General features: G+C 42.0%; 1 protein-coding gene across 2 annotated transcripts; it reads right to left on the bottom strand.

The window, feature by feature from the left end:
• Positions 1-1,958: 1,958 nt before the first annotated feature.
• uba3 (ubiquitin-like modifier activating enzyme 3) lies at positions 1,959-7,113 on the bottom strand (the record flags this gene model as incomplete). 2 transcript variants are annotated; one of them, XM_084463718.1, is made up of 18 exons in its annotated part: positions 1,959-2,446; positions 2,537-2,591; positions 2,717-2,780; positions 3,244-3,344; positions 3,427-3,508; positions 3,616-3,652; positions 4,046-4,099; positions 4,263-4,376; positions 4,502-4,604; positions 4,704-4,859; positions 5,182-5,246; positions 5,347-5,390; positions 5,606-5,686; positions 5,813-5,895; positions 6,010-6,090; positions 6,202-6,322; positions 6,938-6,976; positions 7,094-7,113. In XM_084463718.1, 18 exons carry the CDS (start codon positions 7,111-7,113, stop codon positions 2,358-2,360), a joined length of 1,389 nt encoding a protein of 462 aa, XP_084319844.1. In that variant the 3' UTR covers positions 1,959-2,357. The 2 variants fall into 2 exon arrangements, with proteins under 2 accessions (XP_084319844.1, XP_084319845.1); XM_084463719.1 differs by lacking the exon at positions 6,938-6,976 and having other exon boundaries at positions 7,094-7,105.
• Positions 7,114-18,579: the final 11,466 nt, after the last annotated feature.

The raw sequence follows: 18,579 nt of genomic DNA, 5'->3' as shown, positions 1-18,579 counted from the left end.
TCATGAAAAGCGCTACCCTGGTTTACAGCAACGCAATTTCCGGTCACTTATTTCCTATGAGCTGTGCACGTCATTTAAGTCCCCGGAGCGATAGTATCACTATAAGAAAACCACAAGGATAAAAACATCGGCAAGGAGAATACATATTGAGGTTTGACGAAAAGTTGGACAAAGAAATATCCGTAAACATTTAACGGAAACGGTTCTAGCGGTAGTCCCACCCTCGCCTCGTCATTCGCCAATAGACCTTCTCCAAGTCCCGCCTCCGAGCCTCCGGTTCCCTCGGGTCAAATGTCTATGGGAAATAACATGGGGTTTTTGAATGATCGTACATAACAAACTCTGTAGGTGGCGCAGAAGTAAAAGCTGCGAGGGAACCGGGAGCCTCGGAGGCGGTCGTTCCAGGCGTTCGCTAGTGAAATAACCGCCTGATAACAGGGTTGATAAATAGACCTACAAAATCATTGTGCAAATATAATTGAAACGTATTTTTTTCATGACAATATTCGGTAACACTTTATAATAAGGTGCCATAATAAATAGCAGACTAGTCATTACCTAACCCTTTGTTAATATTTGTTAATTGTTACTAAATATATATATTTGGCACAAGTTAATAGTTTTTTCATCATTAATTAAATATTAGTTGTTTGCATATAATCTGTATGTTAATGTTTTAACAAATAGAAAACAATCTATTAACTAATATTGTATTAATATTTGTTAATAGTTAACTAAATGTATTTTTGGCACTAATTAAGTTATTTCTATATATCATTTAAATGTTAAATGTTTATTTACAAACTATATATTCATATCAAAGTTAATGACATTATTTATTATTATTATTATTATATTATCATTATTATTATTTAACTAATTGTTATTAAACTGTGCTTCTGCCTATCCCAATATGAACCACTCCTCATAGGACCCCTCATAGGACCCTTACAATAAAGTTGGTTAAGCTTAATTAATATATTAGTAATATATAACTATCAGTATGGGGGCCCCTCATAATAAAGTTGGTTAAGCTTAATTAATATATTAGTAATATATAACTATCAGTATGGGGGACCCTCATAATAAAGTTGGTTAAGCTTAATTAATATATTAGTAATATATAGCTATCAGCGTGGGGCCCCTTATAATAAAGTTGGTTAAGCTTAATTAATATATTAGTAATATATAACTATCAGTATGGGGGACCCTCATAATAAAGTTGGTTAAGCTTAATTAATATATTAGTAATATATAACTATGTTGTTATGAAGCTAAACTGTAGGTTTATTACGGTATATTTTACAGGTCCTGAAGCCTAAACTTAAGAGGATTCTTCTTCTTGATTCCTGCTCCAAGCTGAGTGGCTATGGAGACTATGCTATGGAGGCATCATTTATCCATGTTCAGTTTTCAGTCTTGTATTGAGGAACCGTTAATTGTTCCCGTAAATTTATGTTCCGTTAAGTTGTTGTGTTTTGCATTCTATTTGTTAAAACATTAACATAGATTTTATGCAAACAACTAATATTTAATTAATGATGAAAAAACTATTAACTTGTTCCAAATATATATTTTAGTAACAATTAAATAATATTAACAAAGGGTTAGGTAATGACTTGTTTGCTATTTATTATGGCACCTTATTATAAAGTGTTACCCAATATTCAGCTGTCACTTGTTCTATATTTCCATTTGTTTAGTGGACTGAGGCTTGTCCTGTTGCTTATTGACAAAGCAATAACTACTCAGCCACGGGAGAGTACCAGTAGAAGCGTGTGGGTCAAATTTTCTCCGTCACTGCATTCATTCTGCAATCTACCTTTTTATACAAAAAAGGCATTCCTTAACTAGAATAAAGTAATTATTTTCAATACTTTCATGTTCACCTATATACCGTCTACTCCTTGTTACGATTACACAAACAGTCCTTTGTATGAAAAACTAATTTATTCCAGTTCATTGTCAACAATCTGGGCAAGTGCATTGTTACTTAAAAAAAAGTCTGAATAAATAAACATGAATGTCACCAAGTCATATTTTTTCACGGTTTGTCGTTTTTTGAGGCTTTAGTGTGTAAATCACACTAAACTACACTAAACATTTAAAAGACATTGCATCACCAAAACAGGGACGTGTGTGGACTGTCATTTGGTGAGTAAGTAGAGTGCAAAACATTGATCTTGGTGAGCGATCATAGCAAAGCAATGAAAAAGAATTGAAACTTTACCGTGTTGACGATGTGTAAACTGAACTACTGCCGTATCACAACAGATACGGTTCATGGAGTCATGTGTGCTTCCCTGACAGCCTGACGTCCGTGTAGTACGTGTGATGTGAGCGTGTAGGAGCTTGGCTTATGAGGTAAAGCTAAGTCTGAACAGCATGGTCTGAGGGGTGGTGACGTCGGCTACAGCCAGCTCCTGCCCGTCTGCAAGTCCGAGCTCTGAAAAGAAACGTACGCGCGTCAACAATTTACGTTTCCAATTCATCTTACAGTGAATGCAAATCAAAATGATTCGGTGAGGCTGCTCACCCTTCAGTGTTTTTGACAGATTTGGCCGTGTCCTTTGTTCGATCGAAGCCACGGTCTGTTCAAGGACAAAGAACAATGACACGACTACAAAGACCAAGACCAGAATGTCACAGCACACCGCTGAGTCTTGGCTGCTATCCAAGCTTCTCAGGTAGTAAGGTAAAGTAGGGGGGGGGTTACCTGTAAATATAACGTCTTGTTCTTCCCTTCTACTGATGCAGTTATAGCTGGTGACTTCATTTGTCTGAAAAATAAAAACGTTTAGTAAGGGCTGTCCACTTTGATTCACCACCCAATATTGCAGCATCACCACCAGCTCCACCATCACTCCATACGTTAACCACCCTCAAGAGACTGGACGTGTCTAATTGGGACGCTGGGTGAAAATGTGTCCATAAGACACGAGTATGGGTAACCTATACCTTACATTTTGCCAGGACTCTCCCAGGCCTTTCAGCATATTCTTCCAACATGAATGGGGAACTATTCGCCATACAGTGATTGTTAACGACTCTAACAATGGTAGGAGGTCAACATTAAGAATTGTCTAGTACATTTTAAACCTTTTTCCCCCCCACAGTATTGCATGTACCTAATGAACAGGCCATTTTCTGTCTGCAGCATATCATTAATGAAACATCATCAGAAGTTGAAACGGCAATGACCCTAGGCTGCTCAATAGTGACAGGAACCCAGGGTGAACCTACAGATAGGTGCTCTCCGTCAGGTAGTCCAGGACCTCCTGCAGTGTGGAGGACGGTGAGAAGCGCATGTCCAGCGGTACTTGGCTGCACGCCGAACAGTTGTCCTAAACGGAGCAGGGATAAAAAAAACACATTGATTGACAATCGGATTTGCGTGGAACTGGCCAGACGCGACTTGAAACACACCTTTCGCTCTGCCTCAAACGTGTAGGTGTAAAGGCCGTCAACGTCGTTGAAGACCAAGTAGTTGTTGAGAGGAGCGTAGGCACTGTGTGGACAGAGGGCTGAAGCGTGAGTACTGAAGCAGGATTTCGAATGGTTACATTTCTCTGGATTTGATGTTTGATGGATTTGATGCAGAGCAGAAAATCTCACCTTGATGCTATTTTGAAAACTTCGGTTGCACAGGCAGCTGTAAAACAAAAAGGCCAAGATTTAGGATGCTTTGACGCCGGCGCTGTCCCAGGAAACCCTGGAGTCTTTCCCCTGGATAGTACGGTTTGTTTGGGTTGGTGTGAAGGTTCATGCGAACTCTGGTGAGAACCAAAGAAACTCTGCTCTCTTGAAAATGTCTCGGCCGGCTGCCAATTTAACTCTGGTTCGGTTCTCTTTAGGAGAGAACACGATCCCGCCCAACTATAGGGGGTGGGGGGGGGGGGGGGGGGGGGGGTCGGAACTTAACGTAGAGTATTGCGGCAAATCAGGAGGTGAAAGGACGGGCATCCCATTCAACAGCATGACATGTGTTTACATTGTTTGGTTGGCTTGACTATAGGTTTGAAAGCGCTTGAAAAACTTTGCTCACCTGCAATGACAGCATTTGTAGAAGCTACGGCGGGAATGATCCGTTTTACCACACCTGCAGCGTTTACAGGAAGAAATTTAGGAATAAATACAAAACGCATACATATCCCCTTCTTCATCCCTTCACAACATTAACATGTCAAAACAAAATGAATGCTTTACAGAAAATACCATCAGTCACAACAGATAACAAAGCACAGTGTTTTGTGTGTGCTTACCCTGGGTGAGTCTGTATGTGACTCCTGTAATGTTAAACTCTGCTGCCCTCTCTAATGACCTCTGGTACACCCACTTGATGTGTTCTGGGTCATCGCCATCAAGACCCACGCCGTCTACACAAACACACACACACACACATCCCAATATTAAAGTAATAGACCAATATCAAATTCATGACTGGCATTGAGACAGAAATAAGTTGTACTGCTGAAACATTTGAACCAGGGTTACTACATACCTCCAAAGGGTTTGTCTTTGGGCCATAGTAGCATGCGAACATACTCAACGCAATGTTCTGGTAGTCGGGGCATGGATGCTATCGTGCACATTGGAAAATTGATCTGGAAACACAAGTGGACGTCAGGAAGAGAACCCTGTGGCTAGCCCATCCCTCTACCTACATGTTGTACAGCTGTTCCTTGCCGTGTATTAAAGATAACCTGAGGAGGGTACAGCTCCAGAGTGCAGTCTATGCAGGCGGTGATGCCGGGCAGAATGACCCGGGCGTTGCCTTTGAAGCCTTCTGTCCCGCCGTCGACTAGAGGAATGATGGAACTAGGATCCACTACGCCGTCCTCATACACCAGCAGAGAGAGCTAGACACAAAGATGTGACAGGAGGCCTCATACACCAGCAGAGAGAGCTAGACACAAAGATGTGACAGGAGGCCTCATATAACACCAGCAGAGAGAACTGCACAAAATGTGTAACAGGAAGCAATGTTTGTTGTGAAGTGAAACATGTTGCCTGTTTTGTAGTAATATAAAGAAGAATAAAATAATAATAATTTGTAAATAATGGTTGTACCACAAAAAGTAGAATTGCCAGGTAAATAATAACAGACTGGGGATGTGCCCACAAAGGGTTAAGGACAACTTATAGGGTTAAGGACAACTTATAGGGTTAAGGACAACTTACCAGCATACCATTCATCCATCTCCTGGCAAGCACAGAGTCAAGCCCACAGACAATGATGTGGAATTCTAAGAGTGGAAACATAATTATATCTAAAACATCAAAAGGTACTTTTTCCTAATTAAAGAAGACCTGTTTGGAGTCACAAAGTAAGAAAGTAATACTTACGTCGATAAAATGTTTCATCAAAGTCTTGAATTTTCTTAAAATGTCTATCCCATTCAATAAGGCAAGTATTGGAAAGTTAAACGAATGGATGTTTCTTCAGTCTTAAAAATAAAAAAGGGATGGGTTCCAGAATGCATCAGTAAATATTGTTTGTATTTCATGGCTACATTTTTGCTCATGATTGGATCACAACTTTGGCATCTCACACAATAATTTGTTCACAAAGTATTATTTCTTTCATCGTGAAACCAAAGGATACGGGACCACACAGCATCCAGGGATTCTAGTGTTGATGAAATCGGCTGCAACTTCTGCCTTGGGTTGCCCAACATCTTTAGGCCTGGACAGCAATGTGAGACAGATTTTCAAGACAGTGGTAAAGCAAATGCTCACAGCATATAACCCGCAGTTCTATTTCTTATACAATTATTTAATTTGATTAATTTGAACATTTAAAGCGACTGACCTGAACAGAAACTGTCTGTTGAGGTTGGATAGGTCAATTGTGTCCATGTCAACAACATGGATGTTGTGAAACCCTGACAAAGCCTGAGCCACAGTACAGGAGGGGAAACATGTTCATGTTCATATCACGTATTTTGAATATGTAAGAATTCAACATGTAGATGTCAAAATGGAATTCCATTGAGCAGTCAATCATACCACATCCTTGAGGAGCTCACAGCCCAGGCCACCAGCTCCAATGATGAGCACTTTGCAGGTTTCTAACATAAACTGCAATGACTGAGGAAATGGGAGGGGGGGGGGGGAGAGAAAAAGCAAATGGTTTCTTCACAACATAACGGTATCAAGTCAGAAACAGTTCTCATCGATCCATTCAGCATAAACCATTACCTCAGTGCTGGCTTCAAAGTCTGGATGCGTGAATGGCCCCGGTCTCTCCAGGAACTTTTGGATGTGATTCCACCGTCCCTCCCATTCGCCACCGTCTCCAGCGCATCCATCCACCACCATCCTGAGGAGATCATATACAAACTGCTCAACATTTGCATCACTATAAGCTTTCTGGGTCCATAGTTCCAAAAATAATAATAATAATATTCATACATGTAAATGTGCGTGTCTAAATTTTGCAAAACCAAAAGTCCGCCAAAAAAGCCAACACTTCCATGTTAAATCCTTAGTTCTTACTTTTGTTTAATTTGTAATCACGTAACACATTCTGAACCATTATTTTTTTGGTTTGGTGTACATATATAAAGAACAGTGGGCGTTTCTGACCCAATGGGGATTCTGCTCAGTGACGACTATAGTTATGTCCTGACAGCTTCGACTGGCTTCGCACACACTGACAAGCTAACGAGCCGCGGCGATCACGGACACACAACACTTGTGTTCCTTCCCACTATCACGGAGCCACAAAGCGCCTAGTCTCAACAACCCCCGTTGATACGTGTTGGCTCAACCAGACGTGTTTACTTGCGTACACTTTTAATGCCGAGACCAGTCGTCAGAAGTTTACTACCCGGCCGGCCGGCAAGTTAGCTCTCAGCTAGCTATGATTAACCTTACACCTGCCTAGTAACCTCAAATACGTTCAGCCAGTTGTTCCGAGTGATTCATTACTAACTTCTCAGTCAGCGCCACTACTCTCCTTATTTTCTTCTCCCTAAAAGAGAGAGGGGAAACAACGCTCGATCATGCTCCGCTTTCGTGGGACGTGAAAGCATCTTTCGTGAGGGTGAATGGTTGTGTTTTCTCGCCTGTTTCCTCGGTAGCTACTTACGGCTCATCCGAATCCGCCATGTTTTTCTTGCATATCAACAAAGCGTTATCCGAATCAGGAGAACCAATCCGTGGCAGAGAGACCGCACTAGAACAATTACACTAACCAATAGAGGGCAGCATTTAAGTGCAGTTGTATACGTCCACGTTTTTGCCAAGCGACAATCCTCAAGAGCCAATTTCTTGGTTAAATAAAAGGCGTTTACGGACTACGTTATCCTGGCAGTGAATTTAAACGTTGATTTAAAAAAAAAAAAAAGCAAAGAGGATGAAGTAACTCTGGTATTACAATATATTGAGACTTCTCTGTGAAGTTTACCCTCATAATAATATTAATTAACTATAAAAACCCATGAACACAACACATGTGTTACAAGAGGAAAGAGACATTGAGAGTGCTAATTGGTCTTATGAATCTTGAACGGTCTAAATGTAACCTAAGCATGATCAATAATTAAAAAAACATTACTGCAAATCTCTCAGTAGTAATTCAAAGGCATCATCTAGTCTATCAAAATAACATAAAAGAATGAAGTTGGGAAATAAATTATTCAATCAGTAACTTAGTCTAACAAATAGAATGTTTAGTGTTACCACAGGAGACACTAATATGTATTTCAATAATGTATGAAAGCTGGGTTCTTAATGAACTTGCCAGTGAGGGCACCTCCAGCAGCCAGTCTGCAGGGCCTATGTCTTGGCGGTAATGACTCTCGATGTTGAATCTGTAAGTACGGGGTGATTAAAGAACATTGGATGTCTCTTATTGTTAATTAAGAGACGCGATGCTTTGCGCATAACGTCATTAATCCAAATGTCTACATTTCTTACTATATAAAAGAAAAAAAAAAGGTCTGAAGAGCTCACCAAAGTCATGCCCTGTAAGGCCTCGTCAGCGAGCCCCGGTGGAGGTCACATTTATGTGGATAAAGACTTCTTCTTTCTTCTCTCTCATTTTAAGTAGGGCTTCCAAGTGATAGCCCCTTAAATCTATGGCTATAAATAATATATGTGCTGATGTTCTACATAGCAGACTGGCTTCCCTTTCCACCGTTTGTCTTCGCTTTCTATTCGTCGATGGGGTTTAAAAATCCATACCTCCTTCTCACGGAGAACCACCATTGTTGTTCTTTGTCACCGCGGCCCCCCCACGTATTCTCTTCCCTCCTTGAGCATTTAATGTGTTTTTTTCTCTTAAAGTAAGGTGCAAGCTCCAGAACGCATTCCAGCGCTGACACATTTTTATAGATTCCATACAAGTGCAATCCGTCATAGTGGAGGGACAGTCTGAATGTCAGCAGCGTGCCTTTCAGGTGACCCCAGCCACCACAATCTATCAACACCAACCACTATTTAATGTCTCCATGAGGGCGTTGAAATGACATGCTAGCACGGTGGCTCCCTAACAGGTTGCCTTAACTAGCTGCTGTGCTTCAAAGGTCTTAGGGATGTTTTCGATGTTGTATATTAGTTAAATCATCCTTCCTCCACCCATTTTGTATTTACAACGCCTGCAACGACATGGATATCATGGATTTGAATGGCCTTACTGTGTGTTATTCATTGCGTTTACCCCACGGTTTGCTCAAGTCTTAGAGAGCAGCCGTCTTGATGCGGATGATTATAATACATCAGTGAGATGATGATAAGACATGGGAGTGATGCACCACTCCGGGACACAACAAGCCTGCTAGAAGGAGGGGGGAGGGGGGGAGTTGTCTTTGTGTTCTTCTGCATGACTGATGACCCCGGCTCACTTCAACCCTTGATTAAGACTTGCGTGATTTATCGTCATCGTGCACAACGTAATTAGGCTGTTTCAATACACACACACACACACACACCCAACGGTAATGTTGTCTTGATGTTGCACAATGTTAAATTGTGTGTGTATGTGCGTGTGTGTGTAAGTGCATGAATCTTCCCCAAAAAGCCAACACTACCTTTGACATGGTTTTAATAATACAGCTGACAAAGCCTTTATTTAATGTATATGTGATGATGGATGTGTTTACTTTTTCACCAAAATGCCCTGTGCTGCTTTCACTTTATTGTTGTTGCAGGGCTCTGTGAATAGATCTGTTGTGAATGTGCAGCCTGTTGCATTTGACGTTTCAGGCATGTGAGTTTAGTTTGCCCTGGTGTCATCACTGAGATCGACTGGGATGAACAAGTCCACATGAGCTTGAGATCAATTCTTAAACATGTTCGTCTCCAAACCAACCTCCATAGTGGGCAAAAAGAAATCTAGGTTTGTTTGGTCTTTTCACAATGCACCTCCACCCCCTCCTTTGTGTACTTTTTTTTCTTTTCTCCCGGGGCCTATATGTTATCCACTTATAGAGTCTATAGCTGTCCATTTGTAGCAGCCTGTGAGGTGGAACTATTTTGGAAATAGCTGAGCTCACCTCTGGCATGGACGCAGTTGTAACCTGATTGAACACAGTTTGACCAGGTCGGGTTATAAGAAACAAGAACATAATCCATCTTGGTGCTGGGGCGTTGTTGCTAGTTTGCACTTTGTTCTTCCTGTTTCTGATGGGCTGGGCCCCGCAGGCATTTTGTACGAGGAACTTCCTGCCTGGAGGGGTGGTGGGCTAGACATGACCTCGCCTTACATGTTGTTTTCCTTGTTGTTGGGTTCCCAGGAGCACTTTGTAAGATGCAGGAAAAGCCTTACATTTTGTTGTTTTCTTACACCAAAACAAAACAATAATTATGTTATGGCTTCACAGGAATATGTCCCACTGTGATGAATGGAGGTTAAGGCACGCAACAAGCTACTAAACAACAGTCTACAGGCTAGGGGTAGAGACAACTCAAAGAGTCTGAGTCCAACACATTTTCAGCAATGTTTCACTGGAGAACATGTGCATCATTTTCATTTGCTTTCTTTAGTGTAGCCTTGAGGACGATAAGCTACTCCTCCGTCAAGTGCTGGGTAGGTTCTGTTTTCTCAGCAGTCCAATGCATCCTAGAATTAATTTGAATTCAGTTCATTAAAAAGTAATGTGCATAGACATTTATGGATACGCAAAAACCCAAGAAACAGGATATAAGAAGTGTTTAATTTAAAGGGAGTGGTTGAGTTTTATCTATCTGTGTTATATTATACAACCATCGCCTCCAACGTTACAACATTTGCAAGAATATTTGGCATGCTCATCAAAGGAATACTTTGGTCCACACTCAAAAGCAGATCAGGCAAGAGGTAAATACAAAAGTTGGCTTGCCAGCAAATGGTGTTTATTTTATTATGACAAAAACGCCCAGCTGGTAAGAGAGAGACTGAAACAATACAAACACAGAAGCAGAACATTGCAGTCGTTCAATATGAATAACAAACCAAGCCTTGAGTCATCATAAAACAAATTGAATTTAAAGCCTCAGTCAAAAAACTTGATTAACATTCTTCGCAAGTTGCATTCTCCAGTCCATGAAAAAAAAATCAATTTAAACGGAAAAGTTGTTGTTGTATACAATTTGTGTAAGTCGTATTTCAGACTCATACGCAGCGTGACATGTAGCGACACATTATTGAAAATCAGGTAAAACATACTAATATGTATGCATTCTCTCTGTCACTTGTCAGAGACACACTATACTATGAAGCTTGTGGATGTTGTTACAAGTAAGGTCTTAGGACAGCCATACTGTGGAATGCTTTAGTGCTTCTTGCTTATTTCGACCCTGTTTATTCCTGATTGGGCTTCCTATTTCCGGTCCTCCTCAGCTAGCTTCCTATTGGGCAACTCCTCCCGTTCCTCCAGCACTATTGTCCCCTCGCTACATGCTGAAGGGAGATTGCATTGTGGAGGCAACATCCATTCTGTCTGCAGTCACCCAAGAATTCTGTTGGGGGCGGCAACTCTTGGTTTGTTAAAAACTCTATCGGGGAAAGGATTGAAGCATTTGACAGGAAAGGGCAGATGTCCAAAAGTATTCCCTCTTCCCCTTCCTTATCATGCCTTGACAAGGCATAGAGGTGTGTGTGTGTGTGTGTGCGTGCGTGCGTGCATGCGTGCGTGCGTGTGTGTGTGTGTGAGTGTGAAGGGAGGACTATGATGGGTCCCCATTGTTTTGCCGGCTCTGGTCGGCCCTCAGCCCTGCAACATTCTCCCCATCTTCCTGGTGAGTGGGGCAGACAGGCCGGCCGGTTGCAGGAGCTTTTAGAAGGTAATAACCTTCCTTCTTCCCTCTTCCCTCTTCCTCCTTCCTCTGTTCCTCTGTTCCTCTGTTCCTCTGTTCCCGAGGATGAGTTTCAGGCCCGGCTACCTGGATACCTCATGCCACTGTTAGGCTCCAAAATCCATCTGTATCTAACTGTTGGCTCATTCTCATGTGCCAGAGACTTTTGTGTTACAGAAAGAAGTACACTTAATAACTGGAATTGTTTAAGGAAGTAAACATTTCTGCTTAGAAATGTTTGGATTTGTTAATTTAACTGTTTGTAATCTAATTATACCGTCTTTCTACTCATACATACGTACGATATACGTACTCACTGTCATTTCTGAATAAAGGGTCTTTTAACCGGCCTAATTGTTGTCAAATTGCCTTGCATGCTTGATCAGATTTGAATGCCCTTTCCACTGAATGTTAATCAATATACCAATAGTGTTAATCAACATGAATCAGTATTGCTAAATAACTATAGAACACTGTTAAATATGAATATGAATGCATTATGCTTAGATTATGATTATGTTTACACAGAGACGTCCATTCATGCGACCACATGCGAAAGTGCTCAAACAGCACTCCTGGTCTTGCACGTTTCCATATCTACGCCTGAGTAGTGGACACACTGCACGCCAAATGAGAAGATATTGCACATCCATCATTTCTCCATTCGATGACAGTCGATGTTCAACAGCCACTGAAATACTATGAGATTGTCATTGATCCAGTGTGAGGTGACAACATACGAGTGCTCTCTCGATATGTCGTCCCTTCTGGAGCCCGGAATGCTCTCCCATACCACATCATCATACATTCATTAGGGCCCAATGTGAGAGCAGGAGATCTTGATTAAAAACAAATGAGTGTAGAAACTGATCCATCAAGGTCGGCCGGCTGAGTGACATTTATGAGCTCCCTTGGACCGATCAATGAGGCAATCACCATTTAATTACAGTCATTACATTGCATACATTGCAAAGAAAGACACAAAGCGCAAAGACAAGCATAGCGATTCTCATCTCTATTCACAATTCACTATTCACTCTTCATGTTTGTGGGAATGAAGTACAAACATAGACGTACACAGACATTTACCCTCACCAGTCGGCCAGTAGAGGAGGTCGGGGCGGGGGTAGGGATAGAGGTGTGTGTGTGGGTGGCGGGGGTGTGTGTGTGTGTGTGTGTGCTGTGAGGCAAGGCTTTGAGGCGAGGCTGTGTGTCACTGTCTTCCAGCATCCCCCTGAGTGATTGCCAGTCCTGACACGGCCTGCTTCTAGCATTAACACAGCCAAATGCCCAGGAAATTAAACGCTCTGCCGAGGTAATAAAGAGAGTAAATCTTGGCGTGTGTTTGTGTGTTTATGTGTGTGTGTGTGTGTGTGTGTGTGTGTTGGAATTACCATATTAGCCAGGGCACGAGGGATCAGAGCCAAACACTTCCTCATTACACCTCACCTGGGGAGGGGTAATTCCCGCTCCCAGACTCACAGCGTGTCCCACAGGCTGATGTTCAAACGCAATTGTAATAAGCAGGAGAGGCATTATCACAGTCTGGTCCTTTCTTTGCCATGTCAGTGGCAAGAGACAAAACAACATTATGAGATAAATGCAGGCCTTTTGCTCGAGGACCACTGACATGTTTACAAAGGGATTTTAAGCATAAACTGTGCAATTATGGCTTTCCAATACTGAATCCATTGTGATTCAGTTATGTTGGATAACATAACAGGTTTTTTTTTAAATCTTGTATGTTACCAGGGTTTCCATACATCTATCCATATGTCTACCCCACATGGATAGACATATTTAGTTTGACATCTTTAAGTAGAACAGATTGTTACTCAAACTTAATACATCTATCCATATGTCTACCCCACATGGGGTAGACATATTTAGTTTGACATCTTTAAGTAGAACAGATTGTTACTCAAACTTAATACATCTATCCATATGTCTACCCCACATGGATAGACATATTTAGTTCAACATCTTTAAGTAGAACAGATTGTTACTCAAACTTATATGCCTGTGTGAGGGACTTCTGGCTGTCGAAGAAATGAGTCGTAACCCAACAGCACATTCTTCCTTTTTAACTGACAGAATGCAATGCGCTACATCATAAGTCTCCACTATCATGAGTTTTATACCGTCTACTGAACCAGAGGATATCAAACGCGTCCTGAAACACATCAACAAGCACAACCTGCAGAAATACAATGTAGACGTTTAATTTTATGATAATGTTGATGATGAAGATGACGACGTAGCCAATGCCCAGCGCACCATTTTTCATTTTATCCTGCAATCGTCTCGTGTTAATCTTCTTTGCTGTACATATCATTTCTCTACTTGATTCCATCAAATTGTGCTCCCGTCTCCACACTGCTACACCCAGAGAATACACCAGAACGATAGGAAAACTCTTTAATCCCCGACAGCACTTTCCCTCCGGTTGTCTTGTGACAGATTCCTAAGGAAGCAGAGAATGAGGATATGCTTCATCATGATGCTGTTACAGTCGACTGCAAGACCAGATAACAGACCTGGTGACGACGGCTGCCTGGCAGCCTTAATCATACATGAGCCCACCAAAGGGATCACAGGGCCGCTGGCTTGGAGGGCTTGACACACTTTTATTTTACGTTTGAATGATCTATTAATGTATTTGTGAATGAAACACACAAGCAAAAATAATGATTGGTATTGTTAACAGAATTATGTATGATTAAGTATGTTTCCTTTTTTCCTTCTGCCAAGTTAATCATAATAAAAAAAAAGCAACTAAGGAAATATATGATCAGAATGCCCGTGGTTACAACATAAGCCAGGGTCTTAAGCTTTCATCTGCAGGTGTCAACATGAGGGTTTAGCTTGTGGGTCATTCTGGACAGATCAATACACCACTGTCTATCTCAGCAGTTCTCACAGAGCCAACCGACACAAAGCCCATTCACCGTTTCTATATGAATCCAATCCACATTTGACACAGTTACAATCCAAGGGGTTAAAGTCACAGATAAAAAAAAGAAACATGATGAAAAATGATGAATGTCTCCTACTAGATACTTTGGGATGTGTTCAGTGTAAAGAATTGCGCAAAGCAGGAGACGGTTCGGAGTGGGTCAGCTCAACCTACAGCTCTGATTACTTCACCTACTGATCTTATATCGCTTATAACAGATTATAGTCAACACGGACATGATTGTATGTGAAGTATGCTGTAGATTTCATGTATTCTCTTGTCGTAAAGGGAACTATAGAGTTCCATTTGTCTCCTTTTTTATTTTGAAAAAAGCAACCATACAGTATCAACATCATGTTTCTTTAAGTTAGTAATGTATTTATGTGTAAACACACAGATATATATATATAAATACACACCTACAGTATCAAGATCATTTATTTTAGATAGTGATATATATGTGTATATACACAAACAAATACACACACACACACACACACACGTCCCACGGTGATACTCGGCAATGACGGAAAAACAAAACCCCCTTGCCTTTCCGACTCTTCATCACAGTGACCAAACACAGTGGTACCTCCAGCGTGTGTGGATCTGTTATTTTAATATGAAACATATCTTCTCTTCCAGGGAAATCAATCAAGTAGGGCCGCGTCCGACGCCCCGGGGGTGCGGTCCCTTGTGGATCTACAGCAGAAGATACACCGGAATATACCACCCAGCAGCTAGGGGTTCTTCTTCAGAAAGGTCTGTGTTTGTGTGTGTGTGCGTGTGTGTGTGTGTGTGTGTGTGTGTGTGTGTGGGTGGGGGGTGTTGGGGCTTGGGGATTTGGTGGAGGGTGGAATACAGCAAATACAGCGCTCCCATTGTCACACATGCTGCACTACGCACACACACACGCACGCACACACACACACACACACACACACACACACACACACGCACGCACGCACGCACACACACACACACACACACACACACACACACACACACACACACAAGCACATTAGATCTCCTTACATTTGTGCTTAGGCGGGGTGTTTGTGTGAAGGGGTCGATGACTCAGTGGACATTATGCTGTGTGTGTGTGTTTGTGTGTGTGTGTGATGCACAGTCTGTGTGATGCTGTGGGGTATACTACGAACCTCGATCAGTGGGTTAGCGAGGTATGTTGCGCTCAAAGCCTGGGTTAGCTGTGGCACGAAAGTCGCTCTCTTTTAGCGTCGCTGTATATCACCATGGGGACTTATGCCGTCAACCAAACCTGGTCGGGAGGAGGGTATCAGCTAATGCCGCTATCCGTTTGGCCCTTTGTGCCGGTACGCCGACCTGCTCAACGAGAACGTGACGTAACTTCCTGGCTCTTACCACCTTAAAAGTGTTCCAGTAGTCTTTTGTGTTGGAGAATAATGGACGCCTGGAGGTGGCAGCAGTATAGCAGCAGGCTACGCACACACACACGCACGCACACACACACACACACACAAAACACACGCACGCACGCACACACGCAGTCATTGTTGTTAGCGACATTAGGCTCTTTAGCAAACCAGCTCGAAAACAAAAATACAATGTATTGTATTGCACTGTGCGTGCAATACAATACATTGTATTGCACAGCACAGCAAGACTGTGGAATGCGTACATTGGTGACCGGATTAAAGCAGCAACGTAATCAAGTGTGTGAGAGCATTATACATCCACATTAAAGACACCAACGTGGAACAAAGAGAAAGCAAATACATCTAAACTTTGTTAACTACGGGCGCAGTCGTCTTCGTTCGTCGGGCGTCACGGGAATCTTTCGCGACTCGGTGTACTCATCTGAAGCCCCAGTGGGAGCTTGAGCGGGAGTCCGATCCCTTGGCATTGCCGGAGAATGTTCTTTATGAGAGATACAGGTTCTCATCCGAGGGTATTCGCTATGTGATCGTCCTTGTTGGACCTTATGTAGGCAACGCTACACAAAGAAGCCGTGCACTTATTGCGAAAAATATATATAATACGGTGTGCCGTGCTATTCGCAAGGTCGTAGCTGCGCTCAATAATTGCTAAATGTGTTTGTGTGGATTCCTAGCTTTTTGCCCGCTCAAACTGTCAAGGAAGAATTTTGTACCCTTTCAGGGAAAGAAAACCTCCATCGAGAGTGGTAGAGTGGAGGTAGCGCGTCAGTTTTGAATTTCTGCGTGCGTTGTTCGTCTCCAGACTGATTTATGTGCATTTATGTGTAGCTTAAAAAGTCTAAATTCTTATGTCATATGGAATACTTATTCACTAAAGGTTATGGAATTATATTTTTGTGCTTATTTCGAAACTTATTTTCGAACCCATGTCCTCAAGGTCGTGCTGGCACCACTTCTCGATGGGCGTAGAAGGCATGATGATGGACAGGCGAGATTTGAACCCCTGTCGCTGGCGTTGGGGTCTTATAGTAATACTACTAATACTACATCTCAGCAGATATGCTTTACATTTCTCACATAGGGTGTATTTTAAATGAATTCCCTAAATTATAGAATAAAGCAGGTTGGACGTTGCTTTTGCATTTTGAAATCATCATCACTCTATTGGGATTAATAGCGAACAATTCTGCATTTGGCATACTTATTTTATAGACAATATGCAGAATCTTTTCACTTGCAATTTACACGATCGGCTAATTTTTGCCAGCACGCCTCCCTAGCCTTATTATGTGCTGCTGTGTTGCCCCTAGCTGTTATCTGATTCTTGAACTCCTCACAGGAGTTCATTATGATTATCTGTTCCCCTTGAGTGAAATATACTGCTCTTGATCTATCCATTTTGTAAAGGTGAGTAAAATTACTCGATAAACGGCCCTTTTATGGGAACGCGCGTTAAAACTAAAGCAGAAAACCCGGCTTGACAAATTCACTCTTAAGTGAGCTTCGTGGTACCGTTTAACTCTGATTGGGAGGTTGTATTTGTCGATCCAGGTTTTCCAAAGAAAGCCTGGGTATGTTCAGCGTGCTTCGTAGTATATCCCACTGTTATCCTCCCTACTTTAACGCTTCTGTTTTTGCATTTTGTATTATTCTATATTTTTAGGCAGCTCATACTGCTTACTCTTAGGTTTCCTTCATACAGTCAGTCATGGCATTGACATGTTCTGCTTTGTCATGATTTGTCCTGTTTGAATAAAATGTGGAACACAATATCGCACATGTATACGGTACTTGACTTTTTTCTCTCTTGGAAACACAAACTTATTAAAGCCATAAAGTTACCATTTCATTTGAGCTGTTGGCGAGAGTGGAATAAAAAAAAAAAGAAAAAAAAGATGCTGCCTCAAATTTCTCCCTGCTACACTGGCTAATTTGATTAGCCGACAATGTGTTAAGTTGATGTAATATGTTGCCGTAGCGCGTCCAGTCCACCCCAGCCCACCCCAGCCCACCACCAGATTGAATAGCTTCATGTTTTCTTCTTTTTTTTTTCCCACCATGGGTGACAATCAATGATACGATGTCTATTAGTGTGTATTGATGAATTGTTTTGTGCAGTGTTATTTCAAGTGTGTGTCTTCCAGCGGCGCCTGGAGGAGTGGCCTCTGACCGTTATTACCATAATCACGTTATTGTTTTGCTCACAGTGGCTGTCCTTGTAATGGCCGCATCCCATTATTATTCTGCTCCCTAATGGATGCACATCGAGAGAGACTGTGACAGCGTTGTCCTCTACAGGTTCACAAACATAAAGCACAATACCTATTCGTGTTTGAATCCTATGATGTTTTTCGATTTTTTCTTTGCAAGTTATGATCGTCACGGTAATTTGATAATTCATAGACAAACGATTTGATGCGTTTTACGAGAGTTATCTGCTGGGCTCTGGACAGCTGTTATCACCATCATCGGCTCAGTGCTCCCGGGACTCACTCCTGTTCCATCCTGCTGGTCACCTACAAAATCACTTCCATGTCAAAAAAAAAAACAGCCACCCGCCACACTGTCCACCGCACGGACCGCTGCTTCTGATAAAAGACACTTCATCTTACATCTTCTTTCATTCATGCTCAACTCCACTCCAGAAACAACCGACTGCCCCCCCCCTGATGTAACCTCACCACATACCAAACACAAACATACCACAAATAAAAATACCATGCACGCTCACACACATACAAACATACACTGTGCATATCTCCCATGGGTGGGAAGTAGAAAATGCTGAAGGCTATATAACTAAACTGGGGGGGGGGGGGAGAGGGGAGGTGTACAATAAGCATGGGGAATCGGAATCCAATAGTTATGTTTGCCCTAAGGATGGTATCTCTTTCCCTTTTATAGCCTGTTTATGTGTGTGCTGCACAA

Source organism: Micromesistius poutassou (genome assembly GCF_964030765.1).
Source record: "Micromesistius poutassou genome assembly, chromosome: 2".
Taxonomy (NCBI): Eukaryota; Metazoa; Chordata; class Actinopteri; order Gadiformes; family Gadidae; genus Micromesistius; species Micromesistius poutassou.
Note: the sequence above shows the minus strand (reverse complement) of the source record. Positions and strands in the feature narration are given on the sequence as shown.